The 15,976-nt window shown below is 41.0% G+C and overlaps 1 protein-coding gene across 1 annotated transcript in view; it reads right to left on the bottom strand.

Moving 5' to 3' along the window:
* pdzd2 (PDZ domain containing 2) overlaps positions 1-14,868 on the bottom strand; it is a 34,291-nt gene extending 19,423 nt beyond the window's left edge. Inside the window, exons 1-2 of the mRNA XM_044026094.1 lie at positions 14,515-14,868; positions 242-583 (exon numbers count right to left, since the gene is read on the bottom strand). Of these exons, the coding sequence (XP_043882029.1) occupies positions 242-361 (120 nt within the window). The 5' untranslated portion in view covers positions 362-583; positions 14,515-14,868. The remainder of the gene's footprint in view (positions 1-241; positions 584-14,514) is intronic.
* Positions 14,869-15,976: the final 1,108 nt, after the last annotated feature.

Here is a 15,976-nt window from a genome sequence, read left to right as displayed (position 1 = left end):
AGACCTGTAACCTGTTGTAACCAGACATTATCTCTGGCAGGTAAAGTTTCCAGGTGATTTCCCCTTTAATCCTAACTCTAAACTAACTTAACACTAAAACCAAATCTTAACTCTCAAAAAAATCCTTTTAAGTTGCGGGAATCCGTGTGCATATACAGTGTGTGTGTGTGTGTGTGTGTGTGTGTGTGTGTGTGTTGCTGCCACAGTAATGTAGCGCGTCGTGGTGAGGTCACTGTTGTACCTTGTGGCCCGGCGGGTCCTGACTCAGGTCGTGCTCCTGCTGTGATCTGGTGCTCTGCTCCCCCTGCCAGTCCTCCAGCAGAGGGAGGATGCTGAGGGCGTTGTCCTGAGTGATGGGCATCCTGGCATCCTGGGCCTTTTGGTGGGTTTCTCAGCAACAGCTACACTGATGCTTCCAAACGTCTGTACGGGCAGCAGTGGAGGCCAAAAAGCCCCACATGCATCTGTGAGGGATGTTGGCTGCAGACACGCTGAGGAAGTGATGCTACTCACACATTTACAGATGAGCCCGAGTGGATGGTGTGCGATTTCTCTGTGGTGTCTGCAGCACCGGCTCATTGACCTACAGGACACACAACAACAACAACAACAACAACAACATGTTACACTGTAGCAGCAACAGGTTACACTGTAGCAGCAACAACAACAGGTTACACTGTAGCAGCAACAACAATTACACCTTTACACTGTAGCAGCAACAACAACAGGTTACACTGTAGCAGCAACAGGTTACACTTTAGCAACAACAGGTTACATTGTAGCAGCAACAGGTTACACTGTAGCAGCAACAACAGGTTACACTGTAGCAACAACAGGTTACACTGTAGCAACAACAGGTTACACTGTAGCAACAACAGGTTACACTGTAGCAACAACGGTTAGCAACAACAACAGGTCACACTGTAGCAGCAACATGAACAGGTTACAGCAACAACAACAGGTTACACTGTAGCAGCAACAGGTTACAGCTTACACTGTAGCAACAGGTTACAAGCAGCAACATTACAGCAACAGGTTACACTTAGCAGCAACAACAGGTTACACTGTAGCAGCAACAGCACAGGTTACACTGTAGCAGCAACAGGTTACAGCAGTTACAGCAACAGCAGCAGCATTACACTGTAGCAGCAACAACAACAGGTTACACTGTAGCAGCAGCAACAGGTTACAGCAACAGGTTACACTTACACAGCAACAACAACAGGTTACAGCAACAGCAACAGGTTACACTGTAGCAGCAACAGCAAGGGTTACACTGTAGCAGCAACAACAGGTTACAGGTAAGCAACAGGTTACAGCAGCAACAGGTTACACTGTAGCAACAGGTTACACTTTAGCAACAACAGGTTACATTGTAGCAGCAGCAGTAGCAGCAACAACAGTTACACTGTTACACTGTAGCAACAACAGGTTACATTGTAGCAGCAACAACACTGTAGCAGCAGGTTACACTGTAGCAGCAGCACAGGTTACACTGTAGCAGCAACAGCAACAGGTTACACTGTAGCAGCAGCAACAACAGGTTACACTGTGCAGCAGCAACAACACCACACTGTAGCAGCAACAACAGGTTACACTTACACTGTAGCAACAGCAACAGGTTACACTGTAGCAGCAACATGAACAGGTTACACTTTAGCAACAACAGGTTACACTGTAGCAGCAACAACAACAGGTTACACTGTAGCAAACAGCAAGTTAGCATGTTACACTGCAGCAACAGCAAGTTACACTGTAGCAGTTACACCAGCAACAACAGGTTACACTGTAGCAGCAACAACAGGTTACACTGTAGCAGCAACAGGTTACACTGTAGCAGCAACAGGTTACACTGTAGCAGCAACAGGTTACACTGTAGCAACAACAGGTTACACTGTAGCAGCACATATAAAAGGTAAATACAAAATAGAATCACCTCCCAGTGACTGACAGTTTGATATATTTCCAAACTCATGACATGCGAGGAATTTAATCCTCAAGAGGCCGAAGAACAATGTTTTTTGACCTTTGGCCACAAAATGTTTAAGTGTTAATCCACGTGTTGAAAAGACTGTCGCTGTGTCTCAACAGTCGAGGCTGCATCCTCCAGGTCTGCACACTCTGAGAAATAAGACGATCTAACCCACACAACTCACTAATTCTCCTCCTAATAAATTCTGGCAGGCTGTACACCAGCAGGTAAAACGCTGAATGACAGTTCATCGTGCCCCTCGAAGACTGACTGCTAATGTAACCCTGAATCAGTCAAAACATCACATACAAACATAAATAAATAAATATATAAATAAAAGAAATGAATGAATGAATGAATACATTTCATTTTCCACATAGTTGTCCAACTAAGTAGTTAATTAGTTTATTTTATGTAATACTGGAGGAAGTATATATATATTTACATATATATACAACTAATTTGACAGCAGGGACAGGGGTCACATCCAGTGTAACACTAGTGCCAGTCAATCCTGGATAAACGGGTAGTTTGTGTGAGGAAGGGCACATGGTGCAGATCATCTGTTTGGGCCACGGTTTTGTCCTCATTACTTTACTTTAGTGTGAGGACTAAACAACAACAACAACAACAACAACATATTACACATTATATGAAGCAGCAACTCATTTGATTTATGGAAAATATAACTGATGTTGAAAATAATCCTTAGTTGCAGCCCAAACCAAACCCTATACCACAGGTTAATTTTACCACATCAACAATAAACCAATAGACCAAAGTCAACTGTGGACAACATGTGTTCACCTTCCTTCTCCTGCTGTTTCATTACTCCCACATTCTGCAGACTGCTTCATTTAAAGAGTGTCCTGTTTTAGTCTAGAGAGGACTCATTATTCCATAAGTGTGTGTGCGTGTGTGTGTGTGTGTGTGCGTAGCCTCTGTAAAGAAGGAAACAGCCATTGTCTGCATCCAGACTTCACCCTGACCATGTGGTCTAGATAAATCAGCTCATTATGTCCTTGTGTTGTCCACAGATTGTTTACTGTACATATACAGTACATGCAGCATACTATATAATAATGTAATGTGTAATCTGTTTCTATATCGACATCCATGATTGCAGGTATACGACTGTCTTGTGACTCTAAAATGATCAAATCAAGGATATGAAGTGGTCTAGCTGATGTGAATATCACATCTACTCACATGAGTTTGTACATTGATCATTTTACATGCAACAGGATTACACTGTAGCTGAACATGACCAATTCTAAAGGTTTGTGTTAGTACTGGAGATGGATCTGTTTCACATGTGAAGTCACATTTGTTTCCTTGAAAAGTTGTGTTTTTGTTGTTGTTTACACTTTCAGGGCCTGCTATCTTATTGCTATGTGAATTTCAAGCCTTATGTTCCCTGAATGTTGTTTATATCCCAAGTAGTTTGTTTACTACTTGTGTTCATCTCATGAGAACAATGGTTTATTTTTTAAAAAACAACAACGACGTTATATTTAAGTTGTGGTCGAAAGTCACACTGACATTCTGTGAAAACAGATGAATCATGAAATAATGTTTTCATCAGTGTGTAATAATGTAAAACTAAGACTCAGAGATGTCACTGCACGGCTTCTGCTCCAGCGCCTCAAAAATAGGGAAAACAGGTGCAGTTGGCAGACAGCGTGATGTGTGTGTGTGTGTGTGTGATTTGTTTTCCAGCTTCCTAAGCTGCTAAGAATGGAAACTATTCAGCAAAGATCCAGAAAAGAGAACAACACACACACACACACACAAGCAATGAACAAGTTCCTCAATAACAAAAATAGAGCAAGCACTCAGACACATTTCCAACAAGGTGGCTTAGTTTCCATCTTACCAACACAACGTTCCTCGTGACATAACCTACATGAAAACGTCATCTGTGGTCTGAGACGACAGTATGATGCATATGAACATGAATGATGCATATGAACATGAATGATGCATATGATGCCCTGTAGGTGCAGAGCTGCTGCTCTGATCTAAGCTCAACACTCACACACAGCAGACTGTGTCTCTAACGACCAGCACTGTTTATCTTTCTGTCCACAGAGAGACTTCATCGTCGCTGTGTGAACTCACTGATCTAACTGTTTGGATTTGGATGTTTTCGGCCTCTTGAACATGAAATGATTATATTATAAGTGCATGTTGCTTTAAATGGGAGAAAAATGTGTTGCGTGAAGCTGCTGCACAGCAGTGAAATGCTGTTAAAGCAACAGTAGTTCTCGTTTTAAGCACTTGTAACATTTAAAGTGCAGCAGGAGTGAAAAGCAGACGCTGAGAATAAGAAAACTGCTGACGTCCACAGTGATGCCCTCTGAATGTTCATGTTGTTTTTTTGAAGCACGTCTAAAGCAGCAGAATCCATCAGAGGCCCATTCATAACAGAAGTGAGGAATCTGGGCTGAGTCTCATTCTACATGCTTAACTACAGACGCACAGTGGAGCAGAGCCACATCTGTAGCAGATATAGACAAAAACACAGGCTACCATCAGACCACACTTAAATGACTATGCACAGCCTGGGCTTCAAATAAACTGCAGGGCTTTGTGGTTCCATCTGTCTCTACTATTCCTGTACAAACAGAAACTGGACCTGGACCTGGACCTGGACCGGGACCGGGACCTGGACCTGGACCTGGACCGGGACCTGGACCTGGACCTGGACTGGGATCTGGACCTGGACCGGGAGGTGCAGGTTTGCAAGGAAGTAGTGGAGATGAGGGTCGAGCACGATCTCTAGAGAACGAAGCTTTCAGAAAACGGTATCAGGTGACAAATAATGCAATCACCACCCCATAATGCATCACTCAAGGGAGGAAGTCCAGGACATGGATGAGAGGTTTTCTCTGCATCGCTCTGAAAGGGCAAGTAAAGGCCTCTGCATACATGGTCCATTCACGTTATATCACAATATTCAGTAACACTTTCACTATGATATTAAAGCGCTGCAAACTTTTGACTTTAGTAAATCAGTTTCATTATTAACCACAGACATGTTACTCCAGTGTTTGTGTGAGTGAGACACCACATAGACCACTGTTATCCACTGGTATTGATTAGTCAGTCAATCAACAGTTAACTCTGCAGCTCCTGATGATTATGATGATGCATTGTTGCAGACACACAGGGGTGGAAATCCTCATGTGGGTGTATTCAGGGTTCAACTTGCATCACTCACCACAGGCGGCTGGAAAACCGCTCTCCTTCTCTTTATTTAGAAAACCTAAAGTGAGCAGGCAGAATAAACACACACACACACACACACACACACACAACAGTGTGTCCTACATTTATACCTCAATATTAAATGAAAGAGGTCATCACTAATATTATTTCATTCATCCATGCTTTTGTTACAGTTACTAGATTCACTACCTATAAAAACTAAGTATACTAGAGCAGAATAAGAATTATATTCAGTGCAAGACGTGAATAAATGAAGTAACAATATATAGATTATAAACACATGAACAGTATATAAACATATAAAAAGATAAGTGAACTAAAATAAGTAGGTTTATGTGCTGTGTTATAGCAATATTAGCTGTAGACATACAGTCAAACAGTAAATAATAATTGGCACAAATCTGCGCTCTCTGAGTAAATAAGGCGTTGTTCAAGGCTTTTAATTCTAGCCTTTACACAAAGAGACACAAAGAGACGCACAATCTGTCCATCAACTGCTGACACACATGCGTTAAATAACAACAGCGTCAACCTGACATTTCCAGTAACAACCTAAATCCTTCTGAATGGAGCCCCTCCCACCTTGCAACATAATCTGGGGCTCAACTCATGGAACAGAATTAAAGTGCTGCAGTCTGCATTGATACAGAGATTAAGTCGGACTCACTGCAGGAATCTCTGCCTCTCACTGATATCATCAGCCAAAGAATGGTCATAATACAGAAGCGATATCATGTTAATAACATCTTATTTCTCCTGTAATCACAAAGTAAATCATCAGTTAGAAGCGTGGGAATTTCCACAATATACAAAAGTTACAAAGCCAGCAGCTCATGTCGTATAAATCTGTACACGCCACTGTTTTCTATTTACATTGTAACCTTCACATTCTTTATTGAACTGAGCTACATAGAAATTCACAACTCATCCATCCATCCATCCATCCATCCATCTATTCATCATCCATCCATCTGTCCATCCATGCATCTATTCATCATCCGTCCATCCATCCATATTCCCATGCAGCATCTGTTAATAGACGCCGACACCAGTGACCACAAACATGACGTGGTTGTGTTGTAGGCCCATAAAGATGAAGACACATGACATGTTGGTGTGATCTATAACAGTGTTGACAACATGAGTCCTCTCATCTAAACACAATAGAAATTCATCTGAAACTAACGTTATCATTGGACTCATGTGAAACCATGTGGTCCAGAATAAACCAAACAGTAATGTTACCACAGGAAATCATCTACAACACAACACATACACAACAACACAACACATACACAACAACACAACACATACACAACACTGCAACAACACAAAGTAACAACACAACACTGCAACTCACACAGCAACAGCACAACACATACACAACACTGCACACAAGTAACACGTACACACACACAACTCACAGTAACAACACAACACATCACAACTAACTCACAGTAACAACACAACACATACACAACACTGCAACTCACACAGTAACAACACAACACATACACACTGCAACTCACAGTAACATCACAACACATACACAACACTGTAACTCACACAGTAACAACACAACACATACACAACACTGTAACTCACACAGTAACAACACAACACATACACAACACTGTAACTCACACAGTAACAACACAACACATACACACAGAAACAGAGGGTAACATAAAGTGTCTTTTGTTATTAAGTTTAAAAAGGTTTTGTGTCGTCATCGACATCAAAAACAAGTGTAAACTCTGCAGTAGTCTTGTCTCATGTCCCATGTTGTTGTCTTGTCCTGTTAACTAATGTCTTCTGTTATTTGAGGGCCAAAGGTTGGGGGTGGGAACTGCGAACATGGGCAGAGCATCTCGTAATATAATAAGTTTCATTTCAGTCGCACTAACATGTTTCCATATACTTTCTCATGATAATTCGATTTCATTATCAGAATTATTATCTCTGTGCTCATCCTCTCTTTAGACTGTCCGTCACATGTGGAGTCGTCTGTAACTGCTGGTGAAGTCTCTCTGCCTCTGAGGGCGACAGCAGGGATTAGTTGCCCCCCCGTGTGCCGTGTTTCAGGATGACCTACATGTCTCACCCACCCATCCATGCATCCTCCCCCTCTGCTCCACTCCCAGTCACCATATGGCCAAAGATTAGAAAAAGCCCTCATTTCAGAACATGACAATCGTGCGTCCGTTACAGAGTGAAGGACGTACGTTAATGTCGTCCCGCGGCGTTTGACCGATATCGGTTTTTCAGGGCCAATATCAAGTTCATGAGGCCGGTAACTGATACTTGGATCCAACATGTATCAATAACTTTACATGAAATGTAAATGTAATAAAACAGTGCAGGAACAGTCCTGATGTTTCTCATCAGCAGTGAGGGACTTCATGCTGTTGTCAGCAGCCACAGTAGCTCACACACTTACTAATATCACTGATGATAATAATAATGGTCAGAATGACTAATATTGGCCCCAATAATCAGTCCGTACGTTTACATGCACAGTTTCATGGAGTGCGAGTATACCTGCGGACGCCTGACTCCGCCTACATACGTGGCGCTGTGTCTGTCTATCAGCTGTTGATGATGGGATGTTTGATGGCCAACACTAACATCATTACATCAGTCACATGTGCCACTATAACACTGGACATTGGATGAAGACAATTATTTAAAATGGTATTTCTTTAAGACGCTTTCTCTGGTTACCACAGCGATGTCTTTCACGGCTGACGTGCTTTTGTTGCTAAAGGCGTGACGCCATTGTCGGGTGCACTCTGACAAAAACCCCCGGACCATGGAGAACATGGTCTCTCGACCATGTGGACGAACTGTGATCTGATTGGCTGATGCTTCTGCTGCCATTCAGTTAAACATTTCCCAACTTCTGCCACGAGCAAAGCAAAGCAATAAATCCACAATGCAGTGATGCCAAGCCATTCAGAGTGAATGAGCCGTGTCCGCCTCATACATGTGAATGCAGTGGTAGAGTCCGCCCACTAATGGTAGGTGCCATAAAACATCTGGGGCAAAGCAAAACTGGCTCTTTTTTAAGAACCCCCATTTCAAGATGTTTTTAAATGTTGTCCAAAAGTTGAGTTTTTTCTGTCATTTCTAATACTTGGTGTTCACTAAAGCACATTTAATAGTTTACTTTTAGCACAGAAACAGAAAGTTCTCTCATGTGAGCAGTCAAACCAGCACATTCAATGTTTTATCAAATGAAAAACAGAAGAACTTCTTTGAATGGTAAAATATAAATGTAGCATGCAGAACTACAACTTCAAATACCTAAATGATCAATCATAAGCTTCAGTATAAATGAAAGGTGCATTATGCAACATTTGCCTCTTTGACCGTCGACAGGTCACAGAGACAAACAACCATCCACTGTCACAGTCACACCTACGGTCCGTGTTGATTTGATTCAACCTGAATATGTGAGGACTGTGGGAGGAAACCAGAGAACCTGGAGAAAACCCACATGACCAATAATAAATCATCAATAATTCTACACAATAGTGTCTGTGACTGCTTAGTACCACGGAGGCTTTTTACCCTCATTGAACAGCTTCAGCTGTGTCAGCCACCTGGGCTACTGCGTGGCCCGTTGCATTTTCCTTTTGATGGAAAAAGAAGCGTTGTTATAAAACATGCACTATACGTGGTCTTTAATCGGCGAGGCTTTCAGAGGTGAGGCTGATTCAGGACTCTGAGGCTGAACAAGGGACCGGGGATTAGAGATGTTTGTTTTCAGGCCACGGTGAGCTGCTGTCAGCGGTTTGTCAGCGGTGAACTGTGCACAGAGCAGAGCTGGAGCTGAGACTTTTCTTTCACTCGCTGTTTTCATACAAATGTTCCTGTGGTGTGATGAGCATCCTGCAACCAGCAACACACGTGCAGCACAGTCACTGAACTACAAGTGACACACACACACACACACACACACACACACAACAACAAAAACAAAAGAAGACCATTGACCCAAACACTGCATGTTGCATTTGGTAACTTTTCAACTGGAGTCACTTTTAGTAACGATATGCTACATGAGTACGACACTGTCATGGACCATCAGTGAGGAACAGAACACAGGAGCTACTTTACAGAGTTTTTATTTGACTTAATATAACTACAAATAAACTCAATCAACAGATGTCCTAAACAAAGGCTCAGACAAACCAAATGAACTCAATGGGCAACAACACAAAACACAACTAACTAAACCCCTGACGTGGGAGGAGCCAAAGTCAGAATTTGGCTCCGCCTAACGTCTCTAGATTAAGCCATAATCTGAACCCAATCAAAATCTGACAGCAAGAATCTGCAACCTCCTAAAAAGCAGAGCCAATCACAAATACCCGGAGCTCCAGTGACATCTGAATCCATCCAACATGACGGCAAGAACATGAAAGAGCAGCTTCATCATCATGATTCACTAAAACAACTCCATGCTCTACAGAACGAGTGATGAGAACATTAACTGTTTCCTGTTATTATAAATAAGTGGATAATAAGTAGAAGCTTACATTTCCACTCTAATGGTTTTATAGTGTATGAAACTACTGATTAAATGGTTAATAATGATCACTCAAAACTGCTTTACACTATAGTTTTGCCTTTCACCCATTCACCCATTCACTCATTCACTCATTCACCCACACTTTCATACAGCGCATCTTCTAACACTCATCGTTCTTACCCATCCACATGCTGCCAGCACAGCCATCAAGACCAACGTAGGGGTAGGTGTCTTGCCCAAGGACACATCAGCACGTAGACTAGCTGAGCCGGGAATCAAACCCACAACCTTGATCTACCATCGCTCGTTTAACTAATTGTTATTAAGTATGCACATTGTGTAATTATGTAGTTAATACATCATTTCTTATTTTTGTATACATACAATACAAATTGGAGGGAAAGACCAAAAGTGTTATTCAAGAAATGTTATTTAAGAGAAAGAATGTTGTGAATTATGGTCAAAGGAGAGGGAACTTGGCTTGTGACTGGAGGGTTGCCAGTTTGAGTCCATGCCAGGTCGGCATTGACGGTTGGACACTTTAAAATCTCTGTCAAGTCAAGTGCAGAAGCTGCAGACTCTACTCTCATCAACACAACACAACACAACACAATACAATAGAATAGATAATTAGCTAGATAGTTCTATATCTATCCATATATACAAATCAATCTGCGTCATTTGTTTTATATTAGTATTTTACTGCTTATGAAAAAACACAAATGTTTATATTAATATGTGACAGTGTCTCTTTAAATGATCCCAAATTCAAGTTTCCACTGTGCAATATTTCCTGTAAATTGACCTAATTCCACAGAGGAAATCAGAGATTTTACATCATGACACACAGAATGTTGTGCTGCTGCCTCCACCAGTAAAAAAAAGTCCTTACTTTCACTTCAAGTCCTCACCTTTATTTGTGTAACCCTGCACCGAGTGTATGTGTGTGTGTGTGTGTGCACGTACTAACATGTGGGCTGGTGTGAATGCACACGCTGCAGAATCCATTCATACTGTGGTAGTCTGGGGGTCAGGACTTTCTGTCAGCACAGCTGCCTACACCACTGCTTTGTGGGGGTTTGAAAATAATTAACAGATGTATGAAAATCCAGTGTGGATGAAAGGAGGCTCTGTGACGCTACAGTCACAACTGCTGCTAAACAACACAACGCAACACAAATGTCCAAACTTCAGCTTCTGAATGCATGGGAACCATTAAAGTGTCTGTATGAGCACAGAAGAGGAGCGGCTCACGGACTCAGTCAATCTGTTCAGACTTGACTGTGTTGACAGCAGCATGAGCCAGTAACAACATGTACTCTTACAATAAGAAGAAGAAGCAACCAATGCCAGTAACAACATGTACTCTTACAATAAGAAGAAGCAACCAATGCCCTTTAGTCTCAGAGCCTGTGATCCAATCATGACACAGACGTGCACACGCCTCGATTTCAAAGTGAGCTTTACAACTTAGAGACTCAGACCCATGCTCATACTGTATGTACTCTCTGATATGTATATATATATATGTATATGTATACATATATATATACATGTATACAGCTAAGAGGTGGGCAATATAAACCTCACATTACACCACAATCTTAAACAGAAAATGTGTGTTAATGTATTTTAGAGTGGTAGAGAATTTCAAAATAAAAGCGTCCTTCTCAAAAGTCTTATTTTTTAGACTCTTTGTTAAAAGAAGCAAAGAAACAAGAAAATATTCACATTCAAGGAGCTGAAACAGTTATTTGAAATATAAAACAAACATTTAGTCATTGATAAATGGTCGCAGTCCTACTCTGAACACGACTCGAGCTGCTCCTGTCAAATACATGTTGGACACAACAGATAAAGTACTTCACAACCACATCAGAGACAAAAGAGATAAAAAACAAAGACTCAGTGACAGGTCGTGTCTACAGTGATCAATTATCAAGTGTCGGACTAAAGAAATGCCAGAGTCTGACTGATTGGATAAATGAAAACACTTGGAAAAGCATTTTCTGCGCGGATTACCCTCGAGAGGAAAAGAGTTATTAATGGAGGTGGAAAGTGGAAATGATCCGAGCAGAAATATTAGAATGAAAACAAATATTCAATGGAAGCTCGTGGCCCATGCAGATGGTATGTGGAGTGAAGTGAAGTGTGAACTGTAAATCACTGAAGGTGGTAGGCTGGGAATGATCAGTGCAGTCTGGATGGCAGCCTCTCCATGTAAAAGCCATCACATTACTTCATAGTGAGGTCACTGACCAAAGCAGCCAGCACAGGCTTCCTCAGCAGGGACGCACAAGGTAGACCAATCTCAGAGCAGCTCACTCTGCCAGGACACAGGGACGGAGGGACGGCGAGAGACGGAGAGAGACAGAGAGAGACAGAGAGAGACAGAGAGAGACAGAGAGAGACAGAGAGAGACAGAGAGAGACGGAGAGAGACGGAGAGAGAGAGAGAGACAGAGAGAGACGGAGAGAGACAGAGAGAGACAGAGAGGCAGGGACGCAGAAGGTAGACCAATCTCAGAGCAGCTCACTCTGCCAGGACACAGGGACGGAGGGACAGAGAGACAGAGGGACGGAGAGACAGGGGGACAGAGGGAAGGAGGGACAGAGAGACAGGGGGACAGAGGGAAGGAGGGACAGAGAGACAGGGGGAAAGAGGGACAGAGGGAAGGAGGGACAGAGGGATGCACTGAAGAGGGCGCCAAAACCAACAAAAGAAATTAGCCAAAACTGACTAATCCAAAATTCGACTATCCTTCAAACGTCTTTATTGATGTGTGTGTGTGGGGAATATCTTATTTAAAATAATAATATTCACACACACACGACACGAATGTCGCATGGATCGCTCCAACACTCGAGCTGAAAGTCAACAAGAATTAATGTTGGTGTTATTGATCCATAATTCTAAAATAACCTTTCATGTAACGTCACGTCTACAAATATAATATATAAGTCAAATCATGTGAGAGAAAGAACGACACTTCTGCTTGTGAAGCAAACATGAGCCGATACAGTGTTCAGTATCAGTATTAGACCGATACAGACCAATATGATCCAAAAACTAAATAAACCACGTGACTGTACAGAGAGACTTGTAACCATGTGACACTGTAGCTGTTATTACTTCATGTTTATGTATTTTGCACTATGAAGAAAATGTTTATCTACATCTGTTCTAAAAAGATATTATGTTTCTGTTACTGCAGAAGAGAGAGAATGACCTCTACAGGAAGTTTATATATATATATATATGTATATATGGATATATTACAGGTTATTGACCCGAGCACTCAATATATCAGCATATGTGATTACCAATATCATGTATCCCTGACGACTGACATAGATACTTATAGAGATATTGGTTTCACTATCACACATGAAACAGTGGTATTGATCCATCCTGAGCTCTTTTTCAGCCTCACAGTTAGATCTGTAGACCACTTATTACTTTTTGATTCTATTTACAAAAGTAATGCAGGAGAAATTCAATCTAAAAAGTAATATAGCTTATTACTTTGATAGTGAGTAATAAGTTAATAAGTATTTTTACTTCGGTGACATATCACCGTCCTTCGTTGAGCAACACGATAATCGATAGACGAGGGCAAATATCAATATTTTAAACAGTAAATGAAGGCGCTCTAAAACAAACAGGCGCTGCCAGTTTCACTCATCAGACAGTGAAGAAAGTGACGTTAACAGACGCTCCATCCACGTTCAACACATATCACGATGTATCGCTATATGATCGTCTGATAACAGAGTCATTGTGTCGTGATATTATTGGTATCATGGACTCTTTGTGATTCTCACCCCATTTACAAGAGGAATATGTAAACAAATGTATCCCAGGCTCAATAACATTGATTTACTGTCAAACAAATACGGTTGATAAAAAAAACTCCGGAGAATCCTAACGCGAGGTTGTTCCCAGTTGGAACGCCCAGTTTCTTGGTGCATCCCCGTTGAAGGAATTCCCCGTGACCTCGGAAATTCTGAGCTCCGACTACAAATGGAGTCAAAATCTTTACAAATGGAAAAACACTTTTTTAAAGACACAATGTTGCAACTAAAATATACAGCCTCTAATAACTGGTCAGAAGTAACTGGTTAAGTGTGAGCTTTCTGAAACCAACACAGTGACCACAGTGTTGAAAACACTGCAGACGTGTATCGGAAACACAATATCGATGAACAGAGATTCAGTAATGTGGGTATAGACTTCATTTAGTGATTGTTTTGATTGAAATCAGTGGTTGAATGTGTTTTAATAAGACACACATAACACAGTTATGACTGGTTTGTCACATATAGTAAATATCTTGGACATGGCTGCTTTACCTATTCTAACTGTACACGCACTTTATGTAGTATAACATAAACTTTCAGATTCTTAACGTTATCATATAATAATTATTGTGAATGAAAAGCTGTTTATTGAACCTTTGCATTAACGTGATTAAGCAGTACTTTCCTCCAGTATATAAACTACTTTACGGTAGTTGTAATTTACTGTATTTCACGGCCTTTGCTGATATACTGTGTATTACTGTGTCTCCATTTCTGGATAAATAATAAATCCTCTGGATGTTTTTGGGGCCCCCAGGTTCCCCCATTCTCTCTGAACGCCTCTGAGGTCACATTAAAAATGGACTCAGCACAAGTGAACACATTGGAGTGAGAGCACAAGCAGCCACACACAGCGTGTGTGTGTGTGTGTGTGTGTGTAATGTAGTAAAGTGTCAGACAGTCTCAGAGCTCACCTTCAACTACATGGTCCTTCACTTCCAAGTCTCCTCATCCCACATCACAGATGACAGTATTCCATGTTTCCTTTCTTCTCTTTCAAAATAATCTGATGAAAAACACCAGGTTGTTGTTTATTCTCCCCAAAAAAACTGACGTTCCACTTCTAAAAAAACATTAAATCCGCGTAAAGAATAAAGTCTCGTAAAGCTGCGTTCACGTTCACCTGGGGAAAAAAAGTGTCTCCATGGAGCGGCTGTTTCCTGTAGCAACGGAGAGACAGAAGTGAAGCAATGAGACAGTTTAACAGTAGAAGAGAGAGACAGCTCACGTTTGGATCGTGTGCTCCAGCAGAAAAACTGATGAGCTTTCACACTAACGCTGCTGCTGCTGCTCCTGCTGCTGCAGGAGGAGGAGGAGGTGGGCGGAGACTACTGTCCACATTCTGAAGAGGCGGCGGCTTTACTCTAAACCACGCCCCCAGACCGCTTCCTCCTATAGTATACTAAATCCATATGTTGCATATGTGATGCACTATTCTTAATTATTATTAATGTTAATGTTATTATATGATTATCATTCTATTATTGTCATTGGGCCAAAACAGAGAGAATATAAAATAAAATACACATGTGACCTAATCGATACATAAAGTAATACTTACATTACAATAATACACATATTTCTCACACACATTAATAGTTATCTTCAAGTGCACTTATGTTGAATTTTGTGTTGTAGTCGTTCTGGTGATTATATGTAGAACATATAGAAACCAGAGGTAGTGTAGCACATATAGAGTATACAGACAAAAAGGAAAATAATAATAATAATAAAGATAAAAACAGATCAGAGAGAATACATCAACTGTCTTCAGCTAACTGTCTTGGATATGGATCGTATGTAGTGTTCAATATCTTTTACAAAAACAAGAAATGAAGATATTTTGTTTCCAAATTTGCATTTATGTATAAAAGATTTGGCTAATAAAATCAATTGATTCATATACAGGATAAATAAGAGGATTAGAGCCACATATGGAATAAGAAGAAAAACAGCTAGACTTTATCTCAGAATTCTGACGTGTTTTTAAATTTTGTTTCAGAAAAAACATTTTAACCGCGATTTATTTTATTAACACACTGAGATGAGGCAGTATTATTAACACATGCTAGTGTTATAACAGGCTAATGTAATGCACACAGCAGTCAGTATTAGTGAGATGGATCCACACGATGACTCAGTGAACACATGATGTTGATGAATCCCAGGCCTCAATGAAACCAAAGTCACAGACAAGGCCATGTTCACTTTGTATTTTAACATCTCACTTCAAACAAAAGGCTCATCTAATCAAATCTCAATCTTAAAATGATCTTAACCCAGTTTCCTCACTGGGTTAACTCACTGCTCACTCCCCTGCACCAAGGGTTAAGATATTTGTAAGATATTAAACAGGTAGAAGAACAGAGGGGTTTA

The sequence above is a fragment of the Solea senegalensis genome, linkage group LG5 (assembly GCF_019176455.1).
Source record: "Solea senegalensis isolate Sse05_10M linkage group LG5, IFAPA_SoseM_1, whole genome shotgun sequence".
NCBI lineage: Eukaryota > Metazoa > Chordata > Actinopteri > Pleuronectiformes > Soleidae > Solea > Solea senegalensis.
The sequence above is the reverse complement of the archived record's forward strand: the minus strand, read 5'-3'. Positions and strand labels throughout refer to the sequence as shown.